General features: G+C 57.8%; 10 protein-coding genes across 10 annotated transcripts; 4 read left to right on the top strand and 6 right to left on the bottom strand.

Moving 5' to 3' along the window:
• Window positions 1–1534: 1534 nt before the first annotated feature.
• Window positions 1535–5110, bottom strand: F5144DRAFT_611014 (Cullin family-domain-containing protein; the record flags this gene model as incomplete). The annotated part of the gene is made up of 5 exons (XM_066791681.1): window positions 5078–5110; window positions 2148–5014; window positions 2067–2092; window positions 1721–1786; window positions 1535–1674 (listed from the first exon to the last, which is right to left on the bottom strand). The coding sequence occupies exons 2-5, from the start codon at window positions 4889–4891 to the stop codon at window positions 1535–1537; spliced, it is 2976 nt and encodes a 991-aa protein (XP_066644515.1). The 5' UTR covers window positions 4892–5014; window positions 5078–5110.
• A 435-nt stretch (window positions 5111–5545) lies between these two features.
• On the top strand, window positions 5546–7306 carry F5144DRAFT_529645 (PQ loop repeat-domain-containing protein). The gene is made up of 2 exons (XM_066786904.1): window positions 5546–5901; window positions 6002–7306. The coding sequence occupies exons 1-2, from the start codon at window positions 5843–5845 to the stop codon at window positions 7110–7112; spliced, it is 1170 nt and encodes a 389-aa protein (XP_066644514.1). The 5' UTR covers window positions 5546–5842; the 3' UTR covers window positions 7113–7306.
• F5144DRAFT_645046 (major facilitator superfamily domain-containing protein) lies at window positions 7223–9101 on the bottom strand. Its single transcript, XM_066792865.1, has 3 exons — window positions 8668–9101; window positions 8506–8603; window positions 7223–8439 (listed from the first exon to the last, which is right to left on the bottom strand). Exons 1-3 carry the CDS (start codon window positions 8858–8860, stop codon window positions 7333–7335), a joined length of 1398 nt encoding a protein of 465 aa, XP_066644513.1. The 5' UTR covers window positions 8861–9101; the 3' UTR covers window positions 7223–7332.
• Window positions 9102–9476: 375 nt separating this feature from the next.
• F5144DRAFT_171247 (ClpP/crotonase-like domain-containing protein) lies at window positions 9477–10762 on the top strand. The gene is made up of 2 exons (XM_066782617.1): window positions 9477–10013; window positions 10076–10762. Exons 1-2 carry the CDS (start codon window positions 9829–9831, stop codon window positions 10725–10727), a joined length of 837 nt encoding a protein of 278 aa, XP_066644512.1. The 5' UTR covers window positions 9477–9828; the 3' UTR covers window positions 10728–10762.
• Window positions 10763–10797: 35 nt separating this feature from the next.
• Window positions 10798–13841, bottom strand: F5144DRAFT_645042 (uncharacterized protein; the record flags this gene model as incomplete). The annotated part of the gene is made up of 2 exons (XM_066792864.1): window positions 13015–13841; window positions 10798–12756 (listed from the first exon to the last, which is right to left on the bottom strand). Exons 1-2 carry the CDS (start codon window positions 13408–13410, stop codon window positions 10798–10800), a joined length of 2355 nt encoding a protein of 784 aa, XP_066644511.1. The 5' UTR covers window positions 13411–13841.
• A 588-nt stretch (window positions 13842–14429) lies between these two features.
• F5144DRAFT_566779 (uncharacterized protein) lies at window positions 14430–15279 on the top strand. Its single transcript, XM_066788565.1, has one exon. It carries the CDS (start codon window positions 14518–14520, stop codon window positions 15043–15045), a length of 528 nt encoding a protein of 175 aa, XP_066644510.1. The 5' UTR covers window positions 14430–14517; the 3' UTR covers window positions 15046–15279.
• A 357-nt stretch (window positions 15280–15636) lies between these two features.
• F5144DRAFT_171233 (NUDIX hydrolase domain-like protein) lies at window positions 15637–17344 on the top strand. The gene is made up of 3 exons (XM_066782616.1): window positions 15637–16123; window positions 16190–16381; window positions 16485–17344. Exons 1-3 carry the CDS (start codon window positions 15763–15765, stop codon window positions 17180–17182), a joined length of 1251 nt encoding a protein of 416 aa, XP_066644509.1. The 5' UTR covers window positions 15637–15762; the 3' UTR covers window positions 17183–17344.
• A 1091-nt stretch (window positions 17345–18435) lies between these two features.
• Window positions 18436–19542, bottom strand: F5144DRAFT_611008 (60S ribosomal protein uL1). The gene is made up of 5 exons (XM_066791680.1): window positions 19426–19542; window positions 19292–19370; window positions 19188–19231; window positions 18886–19134; window positions 18436–18826 (listed from the first exon to the last, which is right to left on the bottom strand). The coding sequence occupies exons 1-5, from the start codon at window positions 19442–19444 to the stop codon at window positions 18564–18566; spliced, it is 654 nt and encodes a 217-aa protein (XP_066644508.1). The 5' UTR covers window positions 19445–19542; the 3' UTR covers window positions 18436–18563.
• A 428-nt stretch (window positions 19543–19970) lies between these two features.
• F5144DRAFT_546358 (ankyrin repeat-containing domain protein) lies at window positions 19971–25884 on the bottom strand (the record flags this gene model as incomplete). Its single annotated transcript, XM_066787409.1, has 8 exons — window positions 19971–20234; window positions 20306–22202; window positions 22522–24895; window positions 24963–25074; window positions 25136–25372; window positions 25432–25692; window position 25729; window positions 25781–25884. The coding sequence occupies 8 exons, from the start codon at window positions 25882–25884 to the stop codon at window positions 19971–19973; spliced, it is 5250 nt and encodes a 1749-aa protein (XP_066644507.1).
• Window positions 25885–26430: 546 nt separating this feature from the next.
• Window positions 26431–27375, bottom strand: F5144DRAFT_600981 (uncharacterized protein; the record flags this gene model as incomplete). The annotated part of the gene is made up of 2 exons (XM_066791116.1): window positions 26431–26613; window positions 26659–27375. The coding sequence occupies 2 exons, from the start codon at window positions 27373–27375 to the stop codon at window positions 26431–26433; spliced, it is 900 nt and encodes a 299-aa protein (XP_066644506.1).
• Window positions 27376–27602: the final 227 nt, after the last annotated feature.

The raw sequence follows: 27602 nt of genomic DNA, 5'->3' as shown, positions 1-27602 counted from the left end.
CGGGAAAATCTTCGTGGCCATTTTCGAGAAGCAGCAGAAAGTTGTGGGAACCAAGAAAACAAAATATCGGGCATAAGCGAGATTTCATGCGCACCGTTGAGTTCTCAATCTGGCTCCAACATTCGTTCCATGGAAGGAGAAAGAACGGCCTGCATGCCTGCCTATACTAGAGGAGAAGGCATGGCATAGCATGTCGGGGCAAGTCCCCAAACCGGGCAGGCACGACCTGACAAATTCTGTTTATCTGAGGGAGGTTTCGTGTGAGGTTCGAGCTCTCATGACGATCTGTTTCCAAAGTACATATACAGGACACAGAGAGGCAAACAATCGCCCGCTGATCGGCGGTGTTCCACGTGGGTTTTCCGGTGTCGTGGGGGAAGCAGCCGGATCGGCGAGGTCAGAAATCGGTGCCGAGGAGGGAATGGGAAAGTGGGTCATATCGATTGCGATTTTATGCGTCTTTTTGCTGATGTTAATTGACTCCACAGCTTGCGTTTTTTGTTGGACCATTGGCAGCTTCGGGCAAGCTCTAAATTGGACCCACCGACTACTGACGGAATGTAACCTGGGGATCGGTCTGGCTTGGTCTAGACCCGAGGTCTGATGGAGGTCAGATAGAGCTGAGCTGCTGAGGTTGGCCCTACGAGCTCTCTCTGTCATCGCTGAACACACCAACTCATCCTTCGTGAATTCCCACGGCTTGGCATATTTAACGGCCACCTCACAAACGTCACACGGAGATGATTCGAGGCCTGTTCTGTGCGGGCAGCCGCCGGTCTGGGGATGGTCCATGCAGCTGCCCGGAGCTTCGATAGAACCTGGGGAACGGCCAACCAATCCCTGGACAGTAGTCCACCGTTGGATGGCGAGACAGACACAGGCACCGCGTCGCGTGGTGCGAGTTACACAGTGCACAACCTCCACACGACCTCCATCAGTACTGGTACCTATGCACACAAGCACACACCTTAGCTCCAGCCTCCATTGGTAAGTCAAGTTGCAGTCGGACAGCATGACGGCAACATGTTTCCGAGTGAATCAGGCCAGGCAGGCCGCATATGCAAGGTCCCGGATGGTGTGTCTCCAAAGCCATCCGTCGGGCTATGTACCTATGTCTGTCCTCCGTAGCCCAACCCCAGTTTCACGGCCGCTTGGCCGCACCGTTACGGCGAGGAGGCGGTGGTGTGGTGCTCACTCATGGCGACCTGCTTGCCCGTTCAAAGCACGCCAAGGTGGCGCGGACACGTCCAGCTGAGCTGCGCGAGCCCACTTCGTACAAACATACATACTGCTGAGTTTCGGCCCTCGCATGATGCACCGCCCTAAACGACGTATGCGGTGAACCTGGCTGGGAGGGCTGGAGGAGGGACAGTAAAGCCGACGGGCGGTTTGTATCTGCTTTAGGTGGTGGGGTCGGCCTCGTGGGTGGATGGAGCACGAGCGGGCGTGTGTTGCCGGCCGGCCTCCGTGCTCGCCGCTGAGACGGTTGCGTGTGTTGAACTTGGAGTACAGCGTTGAACCCATCTATGCTGTGTCAGCGCGGAGAATCCGGAGATGCCGGGCCGGCAAGGCTGTTCACCACTGCTTTTGTGTTCCAGAGATGAGACGACGGAGTGCTCATTTCAGATTCCATGTATTCATACTGGTAGCTCATTTCGTTTGGGTCCTTGAACGCTGCGGGTTGCTTATACACACCAGTCATGCGCGGGGAGCAAATTACGAAGGCGAAAATCGCCAGATGATGAAAACATCACGCAAACACTGCCTAGTAGCTGATCGAGGTTAGCTGTTTTACAGTCAAGTCATCGACAGCACCAACAATATCCCCTAACACATGAGAAAGCCACATTTGAATTGTTGCGAATAGTTACCTGACCCTAACTCCGTACAATGCTCTATTGAGCCTCTGGTACCCGAAACAGATAGATATCCTCCTATAGATATGGAACTGAAGCACGCCACGCTTGACCATCGCTTGCTCTTGCTTATCCAGACCGCTCCAAACAACGCACAACCGCAACCCGGAGCCGTTGCTTACGCCAAGTAAGTATACGATCCGCCCTCACGCTCTAAGTAATCCTTCTCGATGAGCCTATCAAGACAGGTTAGCATCACACCACACCCACATATCAGCAACGTAAACTTACTTCTCAATATTTGCCTTAATATCGGCGGGATCCACCGACCCCCTGCTCTTCGTCTGGTCGATGACCTCGGCGACCAGCTGCGAATGTGTCATCTTTTTCCGGCTCTTCATGATCCGGACGATGGCCGCCTGCGTCTCGAACTGCCGATCGGCAGCAACGCGCTGATGGGTCTCGCGGTTCTCCTCCTTAGTCTCCTTCATCTGGATCTGGTTGATCTTGATGCGAAACTTGGGGTCCGTAAAGGCCTTGTTGACGGTGAAGGTGTCGGTGGGGGAGACGTCGCGGCCCTTGGGAGACTTGGTCAGCACGCGAACCTTGCCGCAGGCGAGGGACTGCAGAGTGCGGTCGAGCTCGCCTCCCTGGAGACCCGTAGACTGAGCGATTTGCTCGTACGAGAGCACGCCGGCGGTTTTGCTCTTGGGGTCGTCGTCCTCGACCTCGTTGAAGAGCATGAGGACGGTGGCCTGCGGCGCGCTGACGAGGAGGTCCTTGGAGCCGCGGTTGAACCGGGCTCCGACGACACAATGCGCCATGTTGTGCATCCAGGTGAGCCGCCTGCCGGTATGCTTGGACTTGTAGTAGCTGTCGAAAGTGTTGACCTGCTCGAGCACCTCCTTGGGGAGGAGGACCTTCACTTCGGGGAAGGTCGGCCACGCCGCGGCCGAGAGAATGTTGACCGTCAGGTCGACGCCACCATCGTTCTTTCCTGTGCCTCTGAACCACTGCTTGTATGATGTCATCTCTTCCTTCGCCAGCGCCTGGTCTTTGAACATCTGTTCCAGGTTGTGGGTGAAGCCAGACCCGCACTCGACCTTGAGCTTCGCGAGCATGCTCCGCTCGGCGTCTTGGCTGGCGCTGCGACCAAGGAGCAAGCGCCGCGCCAGGTCTTTCTTGTAAAAGGCTTCGAAGACGTCCTTGCCCTCGATAAAGCGGAACAGTTCGAGGGCGTAGTCCAGTTGCCGGTCCAGTTCGGAGTCTTCGTCGCCCGTGCTTGCCACGCCGCTCATCTCGGCATCCGCCCTGTCCTTATTGTCGGATAAGAGCGACTTCGGGAGCGTCTTGAGACCCCCGCGCAGGAGCATGTCGATGTACTTGGCAATCATCTCGCCAACCTTAGACGTACCTGTGCCCCACGCCGAGGTGTTCTTCCTGCTGTTGATAAAGTTGCCGAATGACTCCCTCAGGGCGTAGTGGAAGACGTCGTCCCTGGAGAAAGCGTCCCGGATCATGGTGTCTAGGGACCGCCTCAGCTCCAACAGGCGGAGAACCATATCGTCTCCCCGCGCGGTATCGCTGACAATTGCGGAACCCGTCTCCCGGATGTACTGCTCCCAAGGGCCCTTCAGCCGTTTCTGCAAGCCAGAAAGCTTCAGCAGCTCGTAGAGCGCCTTTGTGGATTCGACATCATGGGCGTCTAGCAGCTTCGCTACGCTACCGGTGTCGAGCAGCTTGTTGGCGTAACTCTCGATAAGAACGTGGTGGGCATCGCCCAGTAGCTGCCGTTTGGTGGTGCTCTCGAAGTTGAAGGTGTCGCACCTAGCGCCCTCCCTCTTCAACAATGCCGCAACCGCAGTGATGTAATCCTTGAGGCCATACGAGGCGCTGACATCGCTGGCGAACTGTTCGTAGTAGCGATGGGACATGACCAGAAACATGGACTCGAACGACTTGCCGTAGACGCCACAAAGCCTCAGCATCTTGATCGCCTGCCTCAACAGCTCGTCATCGGTCCGCTCATCACCATACCGTGAATAGTCCACCAGCCGACACACGCCTTCCACCACCGCCTTCCCATACGGCGAGGCGGACCCCCCTTTGGACGACGAGCTGCCAAACACAGCCTTCCGAAACAGCGTGATCCCCATCTCATTAATCCCCTGCTTCCCCTTGGCCCCCTCACCACCACCCAACAACAACAAATACCCCCGATCCAAAAAGCTATACAGCCCCCTCACCACAAAAATAACCTTATTCCACCGCTCCCACCTCCCCACCACCCCCCTCAACAACACATCCCCCGCCCCCTCATTCCCAACCTCCCCACCGGTAGACGCAGCATCAAACCCCTCCCACAACCCCCCCAACATCTCCCGCCCCGCCAACCAGGCATTGCAGCGATCCCGCAGCCGGTCAGTCAGGGCGGCCGCGTCGCCCTTGCGGCAGACGTCCTCGATGCCGCGGTAGAGCCGCTCCATGGACACGGCCACGGGCCGGCCGTCAAAGACATTGTCGAGGGCGGCGTCGAGGTCCGCGAGGATGCGCGCGTAGTGCGATTCCACTGCCGCCGCGGGGGTGGTGGGGGTTGTGGGGGTTGTTGTTGTTGGTGAGGTTATTGGTGGCGGGGATGGCGATGGTGGTGCGGGTTGGGATGCGGGGCGCAGGTTCTTGATGACGAATCGGCGGGAGCCGAGATGTGGTTGGAGGGCGGGGCGGGGTTGGTGGTGGTAGGGTGACTGGCGAGCCGCGGGACTGTAGGTGAGGTCTATTACCTCGGGGCGCTTGCCCTGGACTTTGGCGGACATTGCGGTGGTTGGGGGGTTGTAGTGTTCGGAGCGGGGGCGTTTCGAGTTCGAGTTCGACTTCGAGTGGAATGACGTTGGGCGGGGAGTGGTAGAGTCGGAATCGGAATCGACGCGGCGTTTCCGCCGAGGAGGGTTTGGGGATGTGGATGATGGAGGTTGAAAAGAGGTTGTGTTCGGGTTGGGCGGGCCAGACGCGGGTGGCATGTACGCCGGTGGAGGCATGGACCGAGAAGTCCCGGCAGATCGGGTGTCGTGCTGGGATCTTTCTTATTTGCGGGATGGAGCTCGTTTAGCTGTCGTTGGTTAGTGTATGGGGTTGTTATTGTAATGTCGGTTTCCTAAGTACTGCAATGTCTCTTAGTTTCGCTGAGTTGATGTTTATTTACATTTCAGATGTGGTAGACTTACGATTTTCGATGTCTGTTCGAGAGCGGAGAGATGGATCATGGGTGCAATGCCGGAGTTAAGGTGCAGTGGCGGCCATACCGTCGGTCACGTTATCGATAAGATAATAGCACTGTGGCAACAGCTGGGGGAGAGTGTGAAATACAATACGCAGGACTGATGTATTAATGTATCTCGTCCTTGACGTAGTTTTCTTGGTTACACGTAAATCCTGGCTCATATCAGTGATTTTATGACCATAAATGCAAACCTTTACTAAATTATTCATGGGTCTATATATGTGATGAGATAATAGCTTTTTTCCAAGAGGTAAACGACCCTTATGAAGTATGAAGAGCTTCCGTGAGAGCTTCGGGAAATTTCGTGTGATACAGAGCAGGGATGGAGACGGCAGTCCCATAACGGTAATTACGTCATGTCAAGGGAGCTCCGCTCAATCCACTCTCTCCACAAAAAGAAACCTTCGAATGCAACTCAACCTGTAATTGGGAAATGCACATCCATGACTCGACGTGGACCACCCCGAGACTTTTCCTCCTACAACACCCATCAGACCATACGTTTTGCCAATTGCTAGCGACGAGGCTCACATAACCAGGTCCAACTTAAGAGAGAGCTTTTGGACACGCAATCCGCTGTTTTATTTTTGTTCGCTTTGATGAAAGTTTTTTCTGTCTCGTCTAGGCTGAGATAAAACCCGTTCCCACTGGTTCAATCATTCCATCTTTCCCTGACAGGGACTATCGGCATCCTTTCAGGTCCCTCTCAATGGCGCCGCCGACCGAGAACCTAAACCTCGATGTTGAGGCCATCTCGGGAATTTGCGGGTACGCATAACTATTGCACATGCACTCTTTGTCCCACGCCCGACATCTTCACATCCACTCCCCTAGGCAAGAGCACCCCGTATTAACAAACAGCCTGTAGCTCCATATCAATCGCTTGTTGGGTGGTCGTCTTTTCGCCCCAGATCATCGAGAACTTCCGCCGTGGTAGCGCCGAGGGCCTCTCGATCCAGTTTGTCGTCGTCTGGCTGCTCGGCGATGTCTTCAACATTCTGGGCGCCGTGTTGCAGGGCGTGCTACCAACCATGCTCATCCTCGCCATCTACTACACCATCGCCGACATCGTGCTGATGGTGCAGTGTTTCTATTACCGCGGTTTTACCCTGCGAGACGACGTTACCCCACCCGCCGCACCGCCACCAAGATCGAAGCGCAACGGTAACGGCAACGGTAACGGGCATTATCACCCCGGCGAGCCGAGTGAGCGGACGAGGTTACTCGCTGGGGGCCGTGGCGAAGGTGCTGTTTCTTCTGCCCACCCGGAAAGGCCGATGTATCACGAGGACCATGAGCGGAGGGGGTCTTGGACCCATCTCTCGCCGGCAGTGCCATTCGTGAGCGAGGAGCCCGAGACGATGCCAGCGCCCCCGCCGACGACATGGACGCAGGCGGTCGCTTTCAACAGTCTAGCCGTGCTCATGGTGTGTACCGCGGGTGTCGCTGGGTGGTGGCTGAGCCGGACGTACGGGCGAGGCGGCGACGGGGACGGGAAGCCGCCGAGCGACGGCCAGCAAGATCCTCTGGAGTTCAACATGCTGGGCCAGATCTTTGGGTGGCTCTGCGCTGTGCTGTACCTGGGCTCGCGGCTGCCCCAGCTGCTACTTAACTGGCGGCGCAAGTCGACCGAGGGCGTGTCGGTGCTGTTCTTCCTGTTTGCTTGTCTCGGCAACCTCACATATGTGTTGTCCATCCTGGCGTTCGAGCCCAAGTGTGCAGGGGAGGAGGGATGTCAACGGGGCGAAGCGGCGCAGATATTCTGGCAGTACATCCTTGTCAATCTCTCATGGCTGGCTGGCAGCGCGGGCACGCTGCTGCTGGACATGAGCATCTTCGTACAGTTCTTCGTTTACAGCAAAACCGAGGAAGACCAGATTAGCGATGACGACGAAAGCACGGACGAGGAGGAAAGCATTGTGGGCCCGGACCCTTGGGATCCGCGACCTTTACTGCAAAGGAACAATACCGGATACTAGCGGGGTGTTTGGATTAAGGTCTCGGGAGCAAGGCGTTGGAAAACATATTTTCAAAATATTTTGTAATGTATCACGAGCCGGCGGTTCAAAACCTCACTTCTCGATTGTCTTAGATAGGGGGGGTCGGTCCCAGGGTATACGGAAAAGGGGCAACCCAAAAATATAGCTCACGGTTCATCTAATTCTTCTACAGCAACCACCGAGTGCTGCCCATGCCTTCCTACAGCCACCCCAGTTTCTTCCACAGATAGCTGCCGCCGCCAAAGAAAGCAGAGGCGCCAGTAAAGACAATCAAGCCCCCGTAGCCGCTGCCATAACCGCCAAACGCCTGCCCTTGCCACGGCATCCCCTTGACCAACGCCTCGCTCAGGGGACCCGAGATCACGTTCCCAACGCCACGGCCCATGGCCAAGAAGGCAAACACCATGCTCGGATCAGCCAACTTCCCGTGATCCGTCCCGCTGCCCTCGCCCTCGTCCGAGCCCTCTGCCGCCGGTCTCCCCTTCGTAATCTCATTCATCACCCCCGGCCACGCCGACGTGTACGACCCCGCAAACATACCATACACCACGCAGAACACGTACAGCACCGGCAGGTTCACCGACAGACCCCACAGCAGAAACGTTCCCACGGCCGCACCCACCGCCGACACCATCAAACACCTCGTCACCTCCAACCGGTCAATCAACCACCCCATAGCCACACACCCCGCCCAGCTGGCCACATTCACCAACATCATCGCCACCACCGACGGCACGGAACTCGCCCCCAGCACCGCGCGCGCATACGACGGCAAATAAATCCCCGGCAAAAAGAACCCCACCGCCTCCAGCACATTAAACACCTGATACAACACAAACGGCCTCTCCACCACAAACCGCAACGAAAACGGCCTCCCCACACCCACCCTCCCCACCGGCAGCCGCGGCCTCACAAAATAGCTCAACGGCGCCGTCAGCACAAACACCAAACACGCAAACACCCTCAACGTCGTCTGATACCCCCGCGTCGCCAACAACCACTCCAACAACAACGGCAACACCACGCCCGACAGGCCCGTGGCCGACCACATGATGCCGAAGGCCAGTCCGCGGCGCGCCACGAACCATTGCTCCAGGTACACGATGCAGGACGCGTAGGCGATGGAGCCGCCGATGGCGTAGAACACGCCTTGCGTGATGATGAGGTGGGTTACGGTGGTGGAGAAGGAGGAGAGTGCGAGCGCCAGGCACATGATGGTTAGGCCCGTGATGGTTGAGTAGCGCGCTTGGTGGGGGAAGCGCCGGTGCGACCACATTACGAGGGGGGCCGTGAGGTACATGATTCCCTGGTGGGGGGTGTTAGTGGGTGGGGGGGTTGGAAGGGGGGTGGTTTGGGGGAGGGGGTTGCGTACCATGGCGCAGGTGCCGATGGTGGGGAGGTTGGAGGCGCCGATGAAGGGCTCGTGGGTGCTGTAGTAGTTTTGGAAGACGCCGAAGCAGTAGGTGAAGCCTGGATGGGGGGTTAGCTGGGGGTTTGGAAGGGGGGTCTGGGGTGCTCTTTGGGGAACTCGTACCCCATACTAGTGCCTCGATCATGAAGCAGGCGGCGAGAAAGAGGTAGGCGTCCTTGCCGGAGTCTACCGCGGGCAGACTGGGCATCTCCTGGCCGTTTCCATCCTCTGCTCGGCGTTCTGGGCTGGCGGTGCGCGGCGAGTGGTCGGAGCTCTGCAGCTCGATGGCTGTTGTGGTTCCCACTTCTGATCTCATGGCGGGCGAGTGTGTGAGGGTGAAAGGCAGATATAAAAATCAGCAAAACCGACGCTTGAGAGCTTTATAAACTGCGCTCGCCGATCCGAAGATATCATGCCCACTTTCACACCGAGCATGGCTCCACCAACGCCCTTGACAGAACATCGGAAGGGGTCCGAATTGGCCAATAGGCACAGTTACCGCCCTGATAGGCTCTGGCCAGGAACGGTTTTGACGCTTGATTACTATACATATGAAGTAGTTGGAAGATAGCCGCAGGTTGGTATGATGTCGTTGACTAGTAGGGCCATGAGGCTGAGAAAGAGGCCGGGCAAGATAGCTATCTGAAAGATATTAATTAGTTCATCTTTTTCCCCCTTTCGTCTTCTTTCTTTCCAATGTCATGATAATCTCGTCCAACCCTTCCGAGAGAGCTGCCCGCGCCTGTTGAACGAAATCATGACAGCCACAGCCTGTACCCAACCAATTCCCATCCCCATTCATCCTCCGCCGGTTTTCGATACCTCATCGAATTCAACGAACGATATGCAGGTCAAACTTAGTCGATAACCCCAAGTTCCTTGGCAGCCCCTCCCCCGTGTTTTTTGTTTCTTCCTGGGTTCGCGGGAAACAGCGGAGAGCGGAGATACCACAGTAGACCCCTGTCGACAGGCTTGACAGGCTGCTAAAACCGATGCGGGGGAGCCGAGGTCCGCCGAACAGTGGGTTTCAATTCCCCTTTCTGGCAAACAGTAGCCGAGGGGAGGCATGGCACGGATGCGAAGGATGGCTTTCTTATTCGTACAAAGTTGGCTTACATCTTGAACCGCGTGCCTTTCGTTCACTTCATGTTGAATTAGCATTCACTCTGCATCTCTGGTTTGGCCTCGGTTTCGTGGTCTTGTTTTGCTCTCTCTATTTTTATGAATTAAATTTAAAAAACAAACAAAAGAGCAATCCCAGTCTCTCACTCTCTCACTCTCACAATGGCCTCCCCCATCAAAGTCGAGTACCAGGGCCGTGTCGCCATCATAAGCATAGACAATGACAAGAAGCTGAACGCCCTCAGCCAGCCCGGGTACTACGACCTCGCCCAGGCCATGCGCGAGGTCGCCACCCACGACGAGGTGTTCATCACGCTGCTCATCGGCAAGGGCCGCTTCTTCTCCGCGTAGGCCCCCCTTCCCCCTTACCATCCACACATCACACAACATATTCTAACCCACCCCCCAGCGGCGCGGACGTCTCCATCTCGCGCACCTCCCCCCCCACCACCCCCTCCCCCACCGACCCGCACGCCACCCACCGCCTCTGGCTCCAATCCTTCGTCGCCTTCAACCTCAACCTGACCCAAGCCTTCTACACGCACCCCAAAATCCTCGTCGTCGGGCTCAACGGCCCCGTAGTCGGGCTCTCGGCCGCGCTCGTCGCCTTCGCCGACTTCGTGTACGCGGCGCCGCACGCCTTCCTGCTCACGCCGTTCAGCTCGCTGGGCCTGGTGACGGAGGGCGCGGCGTCGCGGGCGCTGGTGCAGCGGCTGGGGATTGCGAAGGCGAATGAGGCGTTGATTATGAGTAAAAGGATTAGTTGTGAGGAGCTGGTGGCGACGGGGTTCGTGAATAAGGTGTTTGGGGAGTGTGGGAAGGGGGAGGAGGATGGGAAGTTTAGGGGGTTGGTGCTGCGGGAGATTGAGGAGAGGTTGGGGGGGCATTTGGTGGGGGAGAGTTTGTTGGGGATTAAGAAGTTGATAAGGAAGCCGGAGAGGGATGTGATGGATGTGCAGAATGTGAATGAGGTGTTTGCGGGGTTGGATAGGTTCGTGAGCGGGGTGCCGCAGGAGATGTTTAGACAGATAGCGACGGGGGAGAAGAAGCACAAATTGTAGGCGGGTATGTTGTGTATATTGAATGGCAATAACGAGATAGGTAGTGCTCTGTGGGGTGCTCATTTCGGTATCATACCAGCAAGCCAAACAGCAGGCTTGTCTTCTTGAAGTAGTCCTGTGATGCCTCCGCCAGTCTCTCCTTCGCGGCAGTCTCGAGGCCCGACTCCTTTGCTATCGTCTCCTCCAGCCCCCTCAACGTGTCGTCAGGCCCGAGGAACAGACCGAGGTAGGATATGTCCATGAGCCATTGAACAAGTAAATCTCGCTTCTCGAGGTTGGTGTTGGCTTTTTGGTCTGTCTCCTCTGTGGCCGATTCTTCGGCTTCGGTCTTCTGGTCCGCGCCCTCCTCTGCTGCCTTGTCAGCCTCCGTCTCCACTTCCCCCTTCGTCTCGCCCTTTGCTTTGCCCTCGGCATCGCCGTTTGCGTCACCCTCTTCTGACTCTTCCAAAGCCCCAAGGGCCTCCAACCAGGCTGCAGAGAGTTGCTGGCTTAATTGGTGCTTCAGCACAGCGACGGCCGCGGGGCTCCACAGATCCCCGCCCGCATCACCCATGACCGTGGCCAGGGTCCGTAGAAACTTGAAGGCGCCCGGAGATGGTGACGTCGGGAGGGCTGGCTCCCCATCCCAAAGACTCCGGCCGACGACCGTCTTGCGCGCCAAAGCCCCGGTAGCAAACTCGTCGAGCGGCGAGACAATCACCGCTTCCACTATCGCCTCGTGGAGGGAGGGCACAGATGCCAAGCCGAAGCTTTTGACCGACTCCAAGTCTGGCAACCTCGCGCGGATGCCTCTTAGTAGCCGGGCAAAGTACATAGCAACAGTACCATTGTTCGGACCGTCTTTTTGCGAAGCCCACAGGGTTGTAAGCTGGTCATCCAGCCGCCCAAATGCCTCCACCAACAAGCGATTGAGATGCTGGTTTAGCGCCAGTGGGTCGTCCTTGGAGAGAAGCTTCTGGCGCTCCTCGATAGTCTCTTCGTCCTCAATCTCCTCGACGTCGTTGTCCCACCGCTGCCGCCTCAGCTGATCCACCACGTGAGCCACATCGTCAATGACGTGAAACCAGCTGTTGTAACTCGTGTCTGCTCTCGACACGACGTCATTTTTTCCATATAACCGCGCAATGACGTCTTGAGTGAACTGGGCGGCGCCGTGGGAAAGACTTGTGTCGAACGAGCGGACGTCCCAAATGGTCTGATGCCGGTCGGTGATGCCCTCGCGCCAAGTGTCGAGGGCGGCCGCCACTTCGGATCCCACGAGCCGCAACTTGGCCACCTTGGTTTCGAGGACCCGCAGCATGTGCTTGTTGATGGCCTCGCGGAGCTGGTCGAGCATCTCTGACGGGTCGAAGCCGCGCGCCTTGCCACCCTCGGCGATCCACAGCTTGAGAATGCTCGTGCGCAGCCCGACGATAGCCTTGAATTCGGTCATGCTCTCGAGCGTCTTCTCGAGGCCTTGAAGCAGGACGTCAGCCCCCTTCTCCGCCCATGTTGAAAGCATCCCCCTAGCCTGCTCCCCATTCAGATCATCATGGCGAATGAAGGGCGTGTAAAACTGGATCTCGTCTCCGCACCACCGCTTGTAGACGTCCAGCCTTAGCCCCTCCATCTCTTTTAGCGATGCGTTCTCTAGCAAGCGGCTCTGCGTTAGCGCAACCAGCGCCTCGGTAAGCTTATGCGGTACCAGCGTCTGCACGTCTAGAAGCGTCTTGGTGTACAACCCCAAAGCCTTAAGGACTTCCTTCGGGTTCCTCACTGCCCTCTCCTCCCCATCGAGCTCCAGCGCCACAGCAATGGCCTCGGCTCTGACTCGCAAAAAGTGCGCTAGCACATCCCTCGCGCCGGAACTCGTAGCCAGGCTGTACGCCACCAGCGCCTTGAGCACGTCCCCCTGTTTCATGGGCTTGTCGCTCCCCGTGCGCAGCACAGCATCAATACTCCTCGTCAGCCTCCCGCGGTGCACGCCCTCCAGGCTCTTCCTTGCTGCCTCTATCTTCCCATCCTTCCCCGGCGCAGCACCGCCCAAACTCTTGACCAGCAACCTCCCCAACACATACAACCTTGCCCCCAAAACCAACCTCTCCCCCCTCCCCTCTCCACTCTTCCCCTCCGCACTCTTCCCTCTCACCTCCCCCATTCCCTTCCTCCCCACCCCCAACCCCACCCCCTCCCTCAACCCCAACAGCACCCCCTCCAACAACCTCCCCCTCGCCACCCACCCCATCTCACCCCCCCCCTTGTCCCCTTCCCCCTCCCCTTGCCCAACAAACCCCCTCAACCCGCCTACCTTCCCCCCCACCACCCCCCTCCCACACCGCGCCCCCATCCCGCCCAACCCCAGCAGCACGGCATCCATGTCGGCGCGCATGGCGACAATGGTGTCGGCCGTGCCCAGCAGCTCGCGGTACGAGCCGCCGACTTGTGTGCGGAGGCGCCCCGCGGCGTCGCTGGCTTGGCGCTGGAGCGCGGTGTGGATGGTCCGGATTTGGGGGAGGGTGTATTCTGCTGTTGAGGGGGAGGGGGTTGGGGGGGGGATGGGGGTGGTGGTGGTGGTTGGGCGGGGGGATTGTGTGTGGTTGTGGTTGGGGTGGTGGTTGTGGTGGTTGGCGGTGGAGGAGGAGAAGAGGGCGGCGGAGGAGGGGATGGCGGTGAGGTCGATGTTTGGGGGGAGTTGGGTCGCCATGGTTTTTCTTTTTTTTTTTTTTTTTTGTTTATTATTATTGAAGGTTGGGTTGTTCGTTCTTGGGTAGACTTTTGGAGGACGGTGTTCGTTTCGGCTTTGTAGAGGTGAAAGTTGCAATTGGTGTGGCTGCGGTGATGATTATGACGTCGGGCGGGCCATTGGGGACGGCAGCTGCACGGGTGAGGTATCGCAATTCGTAATCGTAGTGGCGAGGTGAGAAATGTCGCGGACAATTGTCTCGAGGTTGGCGTTCGGTTCGTGCTTTGTTGCTCAAGCTGAGCTGCCAGGTTCGTGGTAAGAAAGGCAGATTGACCCTAACCCTGGATCTCGAACCAAAGAAGCAGCTCAGGGGTCACCGCGGGAGGTCAAGATGGAAAAGAATGATTATACTTCAGAGTCGAGAACGGATGAGTATTATCGTTGTGAAATTCAAGTCGCAGACTGTACTGCGTCAGCCAACCGCCACACCCAGCCATGGTCCGGAAGCCTGTTTGGGCACTTAGCAGCATGCCCCTCCTTCGATGACGGATCGGATGATGAACTGACACCAACGACGAGGATGAATAGGTAGCTCCTAGGTACCTAGGTATGTACTCGTACCTCCGGATTTGCGGCCGCCCCTCTGCCCCCATCCCCACCCAACCGCGCACAGTTCTGGGGCTACAGCTGACCTACAGCCCGTCGGAGAGTCATGACTCTTGCTAGCGTACCTATAAACGTACGGCTGCCCTTCCTCTGGAGCTCAACGGCCTGTCCCATTCTTCTCCCCCAACAGACAACAACCCCGGACTCACCTTTCTTCCCTCGAAGACTTAGGCACCCCATTAATACCAAACGTCGTTTGCCCAACTCGCAATGCCCGCCTTTCTATCTCCTTCCTCTACCCCTGGCATTCCGACTCCCGAGTCCGACATCCTGCCATCCTTTTTGCTTGATGACCTTTTCGGCCGGCCACCAACCCCTCCCAGGGATCCGTGTCCCTTGGGCTTCCTCAACCCCCTTCGCGCGCCACCACATCCCCCAACCCCCCACTCCTACCCCCGACCGCCTTCCGTCCTGGCGCTATCCGTCGGGGGTTCCCAGATCTACTACCTGCCGTCACGCTCCATGCTGGACCTTCTGGCTTTCTCTTTGATTCTTCTTCCTCACGCGTGCGCGAAACTCCATCGCGTACCAATGGCGCCTGCCGGCTACCACTGGCGCAAACTCCCACTGGCCGAGGAGGATCAGCCACAGGCTCCGGGCCTGCCAGTACCCCCGCCGGCATCCCCTTCAGCGTCCCGGCTCGACTCCTGGGCCTCGTCGTGGTACCGTTTTCGCCTTCCAGCAAGAACCCCCCCGCTCGTCATGTGGTGCCCCTTCACCCTATCGTGGTACAGCGCCATCCACAGCTGCACTTGCCACCTGCTACCGACTGGGGAGTATCAGACGGAGTGGGCCGAGGGCAACGGGCTCCTGCCATACTCGTGGCTTCTCCGGCCTCCCGGATATGCCGTGTTCCCGGCCTCCTACCCGCCGGCGGACTGCATGATCTGCCGGGAGATCGGTCGTTTCGGCCTGGTGCGCGACGACTGCCCACTGCATGATCCCTTCCCTTGGGATTGGCAGGTTTGGCCAGGCAGAGGAAGGGAGTGATTGAGCGGGGGCAATAATGGTTATCTACATGTAGTTAGCGTCGGTGTTTTGTCTGTTTTCTCTGCTTTCGCTGCTTTCTTCGTCGGAATAAGTCGTGGACATGGTGGGAGCGGAAGCACCTGGACGGGAGGGAGGTAATGTTGTCATTAGATTATATATATTTGAATGTTTGTGTCTGTGTATATGTATAGTGAGTGCAACAACAATCAAGATACTCATTAAAACATACATTCCGGATCCACGGGATTTTCCTTGACCCATACCACCACATTGATAAGCAAATGCCGGTGGGTGAATTACTCATCAGAGTCGCCCACTGTCAGTGGTGGGCGACCAGGCGACATCGGTGGAGCGCCGGTCCCGATGCCGCGGCCATGCACCCCGCCCCCGCCCACTCCGGAAATTCCGCCATCATGGAGAACCCATACTACACAGAATTGTATCATAATTCTAGCCGGATATAAAAGGGATTTCCCAACCTTTACTCACTTCTCCCACCCAACTCCCACCTAACCCAACCCCCAACTCACCCCCCAACACAATAACTCACCTCTTCATCAACTCTCCAACACCGCCTCCCCCTTGTCCAACCTCCACTCCAACTCCATACCAACATCCCCCTTTCACTATACCAACCACCAGATAACTACCAACGATCAAACCCCAAACCCACCACCCGCCAAACCCACCACCCACCAAACCCACCACCCACCCACCATGCCAACCCCCTCCCTGCCCACCCTCCCCCCCACCCCCACCTCCCATCTCACCCTCAAACACGGCCCCGAAACCGCCAACTACTTCTCCGGCAGCCCGCTCAACCGGCTCTCCTTCCTGCGGTCCGACACCACCTTCCTCCGCGCCGCCTTCGCGCACCCCGACGCCCGTTTCCTGCTGCTCAACAAGCTGTCCCCGCTGACGCGGCAGGGTGATGGGAGTAGACTGGGTTTTGTGGGGGGTGGGGATGTGGTGGGGTTGACGGGGACGGGGGAGGAGTTGTTTAGGGAGGAGGCGGAGATGGTGGAGGGGTTTGATTCAAGCGTGGAGAGGGTGGTGGTGGTGTTTTTGGGGGTGGATGATGGGGGGGTTTTGGTGGGGGGTGATGTTGGGGTGTCTGGGGAGGGGGAGGGGAAACAGCAGCAACAGGGGGTGGAGGAGTTGCAGAAAGAGGGGTTTGTGTATAAGGATTTTAGGGGGGCGCCGTATTTTGCGGTGGATGTCACGCCGAGGGGGGAGAAGGCCGGTGTGGCGGAGGAGTTGGTTAAGAGGGTGACGGAGAGGGGGTTTACGTTCAAGGAGGCGACGCCGCGGCATATGGGGCTGCAGGCGGGGCACGGTCGGTTTACCTTCTTTCTTACTACACGCTCCTCTCGCTCTGTCCCTTTCTTTCCCTCCTCTTGATAAACTCAGCGATGATACTGACACTGCACCCCACCCAGCCGCCATGTACGGCCAAGCACGCGCCCTGGTGGACTGGAACGCGCGCACGCCCTTCTGCGCGCAGTGCGGGCAGCCTACACTCTCGGTGCATGCGGGCACGAAGCGGGTGTGCCCGCCGACGGACCGAGCCGGGGTTCCCGCGGGCGAGCCGGCGCGGGAGCGGCGGCCGTGCGCGACGCGCGGCACCGTGTCCAACCACAGCTTCCCGCGCACCGACCCGACGGTCATCATGGCCATCGTCAGCGCCGACGGCACCAAGGTCCTGCTCGGCCGCCAGCGCCGCTGGCCCCAGTACTGGTTCAGCACCCTCGCCGGCTTCCAGGAGCCCGGCGAGTCCATCGAGGAGGCCGTGCGCCGCGAGGTGTGGGAGGAGAGCGGCGTGACCGTGGGGCGCGTCATCCTGCACAGCTCGCAGCCGTGGCCGTTCCCCGCCAGCCTGATGATCGGCGCCATCGGCCAGGCGCTGCCGGGGGATGGGGAGAAGATCTTTTTGGGCCACGACGCCGAGCTGGAGAGCGCCAAGTGGTTCCCGCTGGAGGAGGTGAAGGAGGCGTTGGTGTTGGGGACGAGCAACATGGGCGAGGGCGCACCCGAGGGGTATGTCGAGGGCGCGCTGAGGCTGCCGCCGCAGACGGCCATTGCGAATCGCTTGATAACCGCTGTCGTTGAGCAGTGGTGGGTTCAGCCGAAGATGTAGGAAATATAGAGGGGAGGTCGTTATAGAACGGATAGAGATAGAGCATAATGGACATGATGTAGGGGCTATCGGGTGTGAGATGCAAATATACATTCATTCGTTCTTGTAGCCTTGGAATACAGAAACTCAGGTTTAAGCATTTAACACAGCGACTTGCGTGCATTGTGAAGCAGGCCAGCTCCGCTCGGGTTCCTGCATGGCGGAGCTGTTTAATCCCCATCGTTCGGAAAAAGGAGAAGGAAAATACATTAAAAATTACAAAGGAATCCTCAGCTCCACGCCCACATACATAGCGAAGGACTTCGAAGTCAACTTGCAAACTGAATGAATGGTGTTGCGAAATCGGCATGGATCCCAATCTGCGCCGCCAGGCTCAACCAGCAGCAGCCTCAGCCAGGCGGAGCTCCAGCCAAGCCCTAACCAGCCCAACCAATCACACCCCCCAATCTCTCACCCCACCCACGGCCCCCGCGCCCCACCCGCCAACGCCCATAAAAAAATCTTCGCACCTCCCAACTTCCTCCTTCTTTCCCTTTCCTTCCCTCATCAGCAACACCACCTCCAACCCAGCGAGAACCACCCCGTCCGTCTCCCCTGCACCGCCACGTGAAGCGGAAGATAGACGGGCTCTGTTTCTCGTTCTGGGTTGTTGGTGGTGTTGTTGACCGGCGGCTCCACACAGTGGCTTGCTGAGGGTTAGTCTCTTTCCTCGATGATTCTTCCTCCGTTCCCGGCCTCCAACAGCAACGTCCCGCAAGGGGTGCGTTAGACCATCTCTCCCTTAATACATAGCTGCGGACGGCGACTCGCCGAGGTCCGTGGCCGTGGGGTGGTCTCGACAGATCTTTTTTGTGTTTCCCATTTTTTTGTCGTGTGTGTGTGTTGTGTGCCTGTGCCTGTCGAATTGTGAGGGGTGGGGTGAGCGAGCGACTGGATCCATCACCGCAATGCGCCGGGCAACAGGTTTATGACTTGTAGAGTGCGAGCGTTTTGTTGGCGAGGGTAAAAGGTCGTCCTCATCGCGTCCCATTCTCCGGTTATTACGTGGCCTACGCGTGAACAGACTGAGAAAGAGAGTGGTTTATCAAGCCACTGGCTGGGATTTCCTCAAGGTGCACAATGGTCACTTAATTGCGAAAGGCATGATGCCGAGTCATCGAGTCACAAGCTCGTCGCGCCCATTAAACAGCAGTGGGAAAAGGCAATCTTCGACCCTACGAAGCATGAGACAATCACATACCGTCACCAGGAAGATTCAGAACAACATTAATTCATTAACCATGATACCGAGCTTTCGCCCGCGAGGTCCAACCATGCTATGAATTATGTTCCGAGTGGCCTGAGGGGCCCAGACTCTTTCCGTCACGGCATCAATCCCCGCTTAGTAGATGCGCTTCGGGGGCGACATGGTAGCCTTGATGGTGAGGCTACCAACGTTCTGCCAGCCCTTCTTGAGCAGAGAGACCAGGTAGTTGATGGCCAACATGATGTTGGCGATCAGCTGGTCCGAAGTCATACCGACGTTGCCGACGGCGACACCCATGCACAGAACCTTCTTGAGCTGGAACTTGACGGTCGACTTGACCTCGGTAATCTTGGCGCTGAGGTCGTCGGCGTGCGAGACGGGGGTAGGGAACTTGCCAGCTGTGGGTGGATGGTTAGTCTCTTGCCGTTGCCAGTATGAAGTTGCTGATTGAACATACCCTTGGACAAACCGGGGCCAAGCAGACGGGGGATCTGCTTGATCAAAGTGTCGGAGGCGACGAAGGCATCGTACTTGCGAGCCAGCTTCTTGATGAGCTTTTTGTTCTTGTTGAGCTTCTTCAAGTCGTCGGCGCTCATGGCATCGACACCGCCGTGCTTGGCCCTGTCGATATCGTGCTGGTCACCCAGGATGCAGATGGCCATGTTCGGGCGGGGAACGGAAGGCAGCTTGACAGTGCCGGAGAAACCTGGTGGTCGGGTTAGACTGCAGTCGCTCACATTTCGCTGTCATTCGACGTACGCTTGTCACGCTGGGGGTCATAGTTCTTCAGGCCGATCTGGAGCCTTTGTGATTGTTAGTTCGTGATTTCCAAGTGGTTCCACTCATTCGTGCGGGCGGCTTACTCGACGGTCTCCAGGAAGTTACGCTTCTTGGTCTCGTTGCTGTACTCGAGGAGCTCAGCAACGTTCTGACGCACACCGGCTGCAAATTGGTCAGTTTGGGGATCGTAGAGTCGTGGGTGGCTGTGATCGCATACCGACGGTAATTTTAGACATGTTGGCCGTCTTCCAGTAGAATTTCTTCTATAGGTGAGGTTTATTGCGTCGTGGACGAGAAGTTGCGAAGTTGGAGGTTTGAGGGAACGAATTTGCGAGTTCACTGGGGCATTTTCAGATGTGGGACAGACGGCGGGGTGCCTGCGGCAGCATGTGTTACGCTAGTCCGTTTCGGGCTGGCCGTGAATTTGTGGGACAGCTGGCCACAGCTGGTCGCCAGGTCACCAGCTGTGTGCCCACAATACCTCCCGCCCAAAACATCAACTGCCTGTAGTTATTTCACGGACGACGTTAAGACTCAGTTATGTTTTCTCCGACCGAAAAACCGGGCCATTTGGTATTACCTAGCAGCCAAGCAGGAGTCATTAGCAACAGCAGTGGCGGCTGTGCGTATCTCGAGCGGCCCCATGATTTCTCTATTCAACAAAACATCATCACAACGTCAAGCAAACAAATCAAGCGCGCAACATCAAGGCGCATCAGACGTCCGCGGCATGATCTCTCCGTTATCTTCGACCTCCCAGCGCTACCCGGCTGATGAACTGCCTCCCTCGTTCATGGCCCCGTCTTCTGAACCGTGTCGCAGACCTGTACCGTCCGATAAGGGTCCCACTTCCTCCTCTTGCACACCCTCCTCCTTGTCTTCATCATCATCCGAGTCGTCGTCGACACCGACGTCGATGAAGACGCCATGCGGCGGGGGATGTAACACGGCGTGAAAGCCATGGCACGTAAAGCAGAGACAGTAGTCCTCGCACTCGATGCACATGTAAGCGGCCCCGACTACGGCCTAGAGATACCAGTTAAGTTTCTTTCTCTCGTTGAAGAGTAAGAGATGTAGCGAGGAGCAGAAAAACTCACTAAGAAACAGCAATCACAATACGACCCGTGGCGCTTCTTTTCTGACTTCAGATTCGACGTTCTCCTCCGAACCAAACCCCTCTTGCCATCGCCCGTGTTGGCAGGCACCGCGAGCGCGTCTAGCGCGTCTAGCACATCCTGCGGAGCGTCGTGGTAATGAGCGACGTCGAGTGGCGTCCACACCTGATGTGGCTGACGTCTAGTCGACGGCCCCTGGGCCGTGGCCGCCCTTGGGTCAGCGCCGTGGTTGATGAGCAGGCGCAGGACAGCTGCATGGTTCTTGTCTCCTTGACTGTCGTCGCTGTCAAAATTGTTCGGCCAGATGGGCGCGGCGCGCGCCGCCCAGTACAGGGGTGTCCAGCCTCGAGCGTCTGGAGAGTTGATGATGGAGCGGAGGTTAGAAGCACCAGCTGCCGCCGTCCCTGTCGCTGTTGCTGTCGCCCCAGGCTTGGCGATACCGAGCTTTTCCAGTACGTGGCGGACGAGATCCGGCTTACCGCTAGCTGCGGCATAGTGCAGGGGGAGGCGGCCCGTAATATCCTTCGATGTGCTCAGCAGTTTAGTGACCGCCGCGGCATCATCTTCTAGCCTGGCAGTCCCTGCTTTTTCCCCGGTGCGGGTGTGGGTTGTGTGGCCGGACAACACAGCATCGACAAAACGGATGTCGCGATAACACGCCAAGTGGAGCGGTGTGCGCCGGGCCGGCGTGTCGCACACATCAACGCGCGCGCCGCGGTCGCGGATCAGGAACCGCACGACGCCGAAGGGTGCCCCTAGGCAGGCCGCGTTGACGGCGTAACCGAGCGCACCCTTGGACGGTACTGACGGGTTCAACTCGGCGCCTTTTTCGAGGAGGAGCGTGATCAGGCGGATCATTTCAGCGGCGAGGGGCGTTATATCGTCAGCGGCGATGGTGGCATCTCCCGTTGTACAAGGGCCCGACGACTGTGCTGATGCCCCGGCGAGCCGGTGACAGACGGACTGGAGTGGCGTGCCGTAGAGTCCGGGGATGTCTACATTGACGTCGGCGCCGCCGAGCCGGACCACGGCCTCGACCAGGTCCGGAGCGGCGTGGATGCAGGCCCACCGGAGGAGACCAGTCCTTCCAGTCGTGCCATCGCTATAGTGCCCACCGGAAATCAGGTTGACTTTGGCACGACCGCGCGGCCCCAGTAACAGCCGGACAATGGCTGCGTTGCCGGCTTGCAACGCGTTCCACACGGGCGTATAGCCGTTGTCGTTGGCAGACTCAGTGTCGGCGCCCGCACAGAGCAACGCCCGAGCGACTTTGACCGATGTAGAGCTCGTTACCCGGTGCAGCGGCGTGTCCCCGGTCGCGTCTCGGGCGTTCACATCAGCCCGGCACTGCAGCATCTTGTCTACCAGGGCTTCGCTGCCGCGTTGGACGGCCACGTGTAATGGCCGGATCTTCTCACCACCCGCAGTGTAATGAGCACCCATCGCCCGGTTGACATCGGCGCCGGCATCGAGCAAGGCAAGTGCGATATTCTCATTTCCTTCATACACCGCTGTTGTCAGCGCTGTGGCGCCGCTGCCGTTCTCCGCCTCAAGGTCGCATCTCTCGCGGCGACCATCAATACCATCGTCTAGCAGAACCCTAACGGTATCAGGATAGCCATACATCGCCGCCATCAACAATGGCGTACCCCAGCGACTTGTCCTGTTGCATTCAGCACCGTGCCGCAAGAGAACCATTGTCGCCTCGGCGCTGTCGTAGGCGATATGGATCGGCCGTAACCCATCAGATTCCGTTGTTTTCCCCTCTGGGTCCGCGCCCCGTTGCAGCAGCAGCTCCAGTGTCTCCGCGTGGGACCTATGCGCTGCACGGTACGCTGGGGTTTCCCTGTCGGCGGTTTTCTTGTCGATCTCGGCGCCCCTATTCAGGAGATATTCAGCCATTTCAGTCAACCCCTGCTTTGCGGCTACATAAAGCGGCACGCCCCTGGACACTTTCCTCGTTGACGTTAGCGCCGTTATCGATGAGGAGGGCGACCATCTGCTTGTTATTCCGAGCTACGGCTCTGTGTAACAGGGTTGCTTGAGTCTCGGTATGCTGCCCCTGGAGCTGTGCCCCTCTCCCAAGTAGCATGCGGGCCATGTTGACGTCCCCGCTTTCTACTGCATGGCCCAGCAACGTCTTTTTATCAACTACCATCTCAAAATCGCCCGCCAGACGACATAGCATCTCGACGCACCGCCAGTAGCCTCGGTTTATGGCCAACGCCACCGGGTGCTCCCCATTACAGTCGTACCGGTCGAGGTTGTCATAGCTGAGAATGCTCTCGACGGCAGGGAAGCACCCACTGGCGGCTGCAAACTGTAACGGTGTCCGATCCTTATCCCCCGCTGTGATGTCCGTCCTGGCGCCGCGCTCGACAAGAAACTTGGCAACTTGCGGAGAAGCATACTCGCATGCAATTATGAGGGGACTTGGGCGAGGGTTGAGGTCATCGGCTACCGTCCCTTCCATGTCTGCACCGGCACCGTGCAAGAGCTTTGCAATCTCAATATGGTCGCCCCTGGCGGCGTAGTGTAGGGGCTGCAAGGCCCCTGCTCCAGCACTACTGTGACTTGCGTTCCAGGGAGGGCCTAGGAGCTCCCTGACGACGGCGGTAAACCCCAGTCTCGAGCTTTGAAGTAGAAGATCCGAAGCCCAGGCTGGCGCGGCGCCATCGGCTTTGGCCGGTAGTTTGTCTAATACTTCGAGGATAACCTCTTCGTTACTGGATGACATGGCCGCCCTTATCGCCTTGTCGGGGTCTAAACCGTCGGCCGCGGTGGGCTCGGTAGCGAATATCAAGCGCAAGGTATCGATTTGATTGTGTGCCGCCGCCTCCATCGCCGCCTGTTGCCAAGCCTGCTTCCCAGACCCGCCGCCAAAGTGGCGTAGGAGGTGGCCGAAGCCAACTTGACCACAGACTCGAAGCGGAGGAAATGTTTCCGAGGCTGCATTCTCTGCTGGCCTATGAGTTACAGTGCGGTAGTAGGCGCGCGCCCATGGCTCTCTTAGCATGTCATTATCTAGGAAGTCTACGACATCGTCGTCTAGGTCAGGCGAATCCGATGCGGTGAACCTGTCAGGAGAGGAGCTGCTCTCTTGGTAGGAGTTACTCTCCTGATAATGAAGAGGCCAGTTCGCCGTGGTATAGGCTAACAGCCTCCTGTCAGGAAGCTCGATCTCATCATTCTGGGCGGCGTCCTCTGCCCAAATTCGACCGGTCGAGCTCAGCTTCTCCAGGGCGTGTTGCATGCCCCGACTGCTGAGGTATTGCAGGCACTTTTTTGCAATCTCCCAGTGGCCATCATGGCTATCCTCGGCAAGAAACTCGTACCAGGGAACTTGGGCGCTTGGTCCTCTGGCGGCGCCCGATTTGACTGCCTGCCAAAGTTTTGGACCTCCCCTTACCTCGCCATGGACGATATAAAGCAAACCCCCAAAGTTTTTGCGGAGAGCAGCCACAAAGTCCCTACCAGAACATGGTCTGTTGTTGTTGGAAATTCCCAACCCAACCGCAGCCGCAGCCTCCTCTATCGTCAGGGGTCGGAACGACAAGGCCAACCACGTCATGACCTCGCGAGCCCAGCGCTGTTTCGGCTCAGGAACCGCGTCTAGGATGGCTCTGCAGACCGAGGTAAACGAGAGAGGGGGGAGCTGTTGCTGCAGCGTGGCCGCCATCTGCTCGGTGCCCTTTCTGTTGAGCTCGATCCATGGCGCCAGCGCGTCGTGGACCTCGGGCATGTCCGCTACTCTTGAGAATAGTTCTGCGGTCTGTGGGTATCGCTCCGGGTCCCGGGCGGCTAGGGGCGCCGGGGGTCTCTCGTACTGGCTTGTCGAGGCGGTGAAGTCGAGCTTGTCCAGGTCAAGGGTGTACAAAATCGGATGGGTTTCGGGCGAAACCGCGCCCTGCCCGAGGCGCGACAAAGCCATCCTGAGTTCGTCACCTTTGTCAGTTCGATTGTGAGTGATGATCAGCTTTAACGAAAGCTCGGTGGCCACGATGGAGGATGAGAGTCTCGAAAGGAACCAGTTGCGGGACCGCGCGTCGCACTCGTCGAAGCAGGCGAGGACCAGCCATACCGCGGGCCCGTCGATAACCCCAACAAGATACAACCAAAGGTCGTACATCTCTCCGTCCGCCCAAACGGTCGAGTTCTCGGCCAGCTCCGCCATGTGATTGTGGAATGCGTTGGTGGTAGAGGGCCGGCTGATAAGTTTGGCGACCTGAGCGATTGCGGTCCGGAGCATGCAACCAATGTTCTTGAAACGGGCGTCGTGGGAGTTGAATTGGAAAAATTGTAGGAAGTTCCGTGGTGCGTTCGGCGTCTCATCACTCCGCAGCTCGTCAGCAGGTTCCAGATTGTTGAGAATGTACTCGGCAGCTGTCCGCACATCCCCATGTCCGAACACTTCCAGAACAGAGATGCCCGCCCTCATCTGTTGGAAGTCCTGGAACGAGAGTTGGCTTCCGAGACGGCCTAGCTGCAAGCGGTCGGGGGTGCGGGTTGATGGCGGATAGACTGGGGATGACAACCGGACAAGGGCCTCCCTTTTCGCCGCATTTTTGACCCCTAGCGAGGACGGAGGTCAATGGCACCGAACAACCATCGTTAGACAAGGCAGTGGCCGGTCACTCACCTAGAGGAAACCCATGATAAAGTTTGATTTCGGAGAGTTCCTGGTGACTGAGTTTGGTCGGCCAGCGAGCTTCAGAGGGCACAAGGAAGCAGACGTCAGCCTTGTCGAAAATCTGAGTCGGTTAACACCCCTGAGGCCAAGATTTCTCTCTAGTGGTAGTGACAGGGACTTACCCGCAGTGAATCGTCCTTGTGAGTCGAATATATGGCAAGGAGGAGGAACCGAGCGAGAAGATTGGCGCTGATAAACTCCTCGTTCGTGGCCCGGGTGGTCTCGGCCATGACGCTGGCCAGGCGAGTCACGCCCGCTACATGGTGGGTTTTGGACTTTGCTTCAAGCAGCAAGAGCTTGGTGAACTTATCTTCCAGGTCTCTGGCACGATCGCAACGCTGAGGGCAGCCAAGGAACACCTGTGACAAAGTAGTCAGTAGGACGAAGTCTTTCTGCCTGGGCTTTGTGGCGGACTTACAAGACCCCAAGTGAACAGAAGCAGGTTACCAAACGACTCGGTCCGAGAGGCCATGACCAAGGCTCTCTTGACAATGGTGCCGCCATAGTCGTGGGACACGAAGGCGATGGGCCAATCGGATTCTTGGCGTGCCCTCAGTCGTTGGACATCTAGGAGAAGCCGGTGAGCCAAGTCGTCGAGGCCACCGCAGTGGGTGATGGCTTCGGTCGAGTAGGTAAACACCTGAAGCAAGGTCCCCGGGATTCCAACAATTTCCGGAAACTTTTGAGTCTAGTGGATTCCGCGGACAAAGATCACACTATGTCATTAAGAATCAGCATCTGAGCGTGTGTTAGGTCTAGCGACTTACTCGACCTCGCGGTCGCCATCCACCTCGCTACCACCAACCGGACCAAACCTTGCCAGCCAGCTTCTGTCATCATTGATTGAGTCTTGCGGTTCTGGGCTGGCCATGGCTGCAACCCGAGTATTATTCGTGCCGCTTGTGAGAAAGCGATACCTTATGGGCTCGCGTTGTGCGTAGAGTATTATGTCCACATAGTACAGTGTGCATGCGAGTGAGTGAGTGAAGCACCGATCCCTAAGGGCCCGGCAGAGCTTGACCGAACAGCATTCAAAATATTCCGCGGTGCAGATACCGTCCCGACGAAGACATGGCTCGCCAGCAGGCGACTGTCTGGCCGCTCCCAGAGCAGCCAAGAGGGATATATTATAAGAAGTACATGGCAAGTACAAGGCAATGAGGGGTCCTGTCACATCTCATTGTACTGGCATGAGCTGAAATGCGCGAAAACACGAAAGGTGCGTTGATACATATGAGCTGGGGTGTTATTGGCTTGGTGCGCCTTGTGCAACCCCAAGGCTCGGTCCTTTGTCCAATCCAGGAGAGAGGTGGCATGAATGCTTGCGCAACCATGTAGCCTTTTCGCTGATCTTCTTCCTCCAACGAGAGAACTACTAATTCCTCCTTGGGCATGAGGGCCAGGAGGGGTCGGTCCATCAGGCTGCCGCGGTTTTCTTGAGTGCGCCCACATATTCGGTGCGGAAAGTAACATCCATCAGCGATTGCAAGTCTATGCCGGTACCCATGTTGACGCGGGAGTAACCCTGCGACAGCACACCCTGCGGGGGCATGTCCGGGTTGAACAGGACCGGGTCGTCGATGGGAAAGCTGCCAAAGAACTAGCCCAGGCCGGTCTTGAAGTCGGCGTGGCAGCCCATACGCACCATGCCCTTGAACTTGGAATGCCTGTCCACCCGCTTGACCACCACGGCCACCCGCAGCGAATCGGGCAAGCCTGATTTGCGCGTTGCGTTTTCCAGCAGCGTCCACCCAGCGCAACTGCGTGGGCCGGAGTTGACGCCGGGCGCGAGACTGATATTGCCCGAGACGGTCGTCGCATCAGGGTTATCGCGCCGCTTGCTGCGCTCAAAGGAGCCGCCGATACTAGGCGTCAAGAACGGCACGCCAGAGAGTGCCAGGTCGACGTTTAGCGCATGCTTGATCTCCTCGGGGTCTGTGGTGGGCACTATCTCCAGCCGGTTGCCCGGCGCAATATCAACCACTGTAGGCTTGCTTGTCTTCGCGCCATCATCAGGCATAGGTATGGACGAGAATTCGACCGTGGCCTTGCAGCGGATGACGCGACGGGCGTGCTTCTTGGGGTCGAAGCGGAATCGAAATACCATCAGCGTCGCAAAGGGGCCCTCTTCCGACTCCTCGCCGAGCCATCCGTGAAGCACCCCGACCAGATCGCAGCTGATGTCGATGGCCCCCGTGCGCTCGATCACAGCCTCACGCTGCCAGTCCTCCAGCGATGTGTTCTCGACCCGGAACCCATCCTCGCCTTCGTCGGCCGCAACCGGAATAAGAGGCACATTGACGGAGAGCAGAGGGACTTCGTGGCCGCCAGCAGCAGGCATGGTTTCCGACGTTGACGACATGATGAGATGGAAGGGAGGGAAATGGGTTTGGATTGGAAGTAGGGTGTGTTTGCAGGACCATGCTGAGCCCTGGGTCTTATAATACAGCCAGATGTGGCAGCTTGATGTTGACTTCCCGTCGGCGCTTCTCGCTTGACATAATGGATAGGCACACAGGTAAGTACACCACATGTACCTCAGCTAGAGCGAGGAGGAGGGGGAAGGTTGTGCGCGGTTCGCCCCACCCT

This window comes from Chaetomium tenue (genome assembly GCF_020726465.1).
Source record: "Chaetomium tenue strain MPI-SDFR-AT-0079 chromosome Unknown F5144scaffold_3, whole genome shotgun sequence".
NCBI classification, from domain to species: Eukaryota; Fungi; Ascomycota; class Sordariomycetes; order Sordariales; family Chaetomiaceae; genus Chaetomium; species Chaetomium tenue.
This window is presented reverse-complemented; position numbering and strand designations above follow the sequence as displayed.

Coding starts and splice junctions, on each gene's coding strand:
- F5144DRAFT_529645 (XM_066786904.1), top strand. CDS start 5,843: ATGGCGCCGCCGACCGAGAACCTAAACCTCGATGTTGAGGCCATCTCG. Junction 5,902..6,001: donor GCCATCTCGGGAATTTGCGG/GTACGCATAACT, acceptor AACAGCCTGTAG/CTCCATATCAATCGCTTGTT.
- F5144DRAFT_645046 (XM_066792865.1), bottom strand. CDS start 8,860: ATGAGATCAGAAGTGGGAACCACAACAGCCATCGAGCTGCAGAGCTCC. Junction 8,604..8,667: donor GATCGAGGCACTAGTATGGG/GTACGAGTTCCC, acceptor CCCCCCATCCAG/GCTTCACCTACTGCTTCGGC. Junction 8,440..8,505: donor CCATCGGCACCTGCGCCATG/GTACGCAACCCC, acceptor ACCCCCCACCAG/GGAATCATGTACCTCACGGC.
- F5144DRAFT_171247 (XM_066782617.1), top strand. CDS start 9,829: ATGGCCTCCCCCATCAAAGTCGAGTACCAGGGCCGTGTCGCCATCATA. Junction 10,014..10,075: donor AAGGGCCGCTTCTTCTCCGC/GTAGGCCCCCCT, acceptor CCCACCCCCCAG/CGGCGCGGACGTCTCCATCT.
- F5144DRAFT_566779 (XM_066788565.1), top strand. CDS start 14,518: ATGCTGGACCTTCTGGCTTTCTCTTTGATTCTTCTTCCTCACGCGTGC.
- F5144DRAFT_171233 (XM_066782616.1), top strand. CDS start 15,763: ATGCCAACCCCCTCCCTGCCCACCCTCCCCCCCACCCCCACCTCCCAT. Junction 16,124..16,189: donor GGTGTTTTTGGGGGTGGATG/ATGGGGGGGTTT, acceptor AACAGCAGCAAC/AGGGGGTGGAGGAGTTGCAG. Junction 16,382..16,484: donor GGGGCTGCAGGCGGGGCACG/GTCGGTTTACCT, acceptor CACCCCACCCAG/CCGCCATGTACGGCCAAGCA.
- F5144DRAFT_611008 (XM_066791680.1), bottom strand. Junction 19,232..19,291: donor AACTTCCTGGAGACCGTCGA/GTAAGCCGCCCG, acceptor ACAATCACAAAG/GCTCCAGATCGGCCTGAAGA. Junction 18,827..18,885: donor TGGCCCCGGTTTGTCCAAGG/GTATGTTCAATC, acceptor ATCCACCCACAG/CTGGCAAGTTCCCTACCCCC.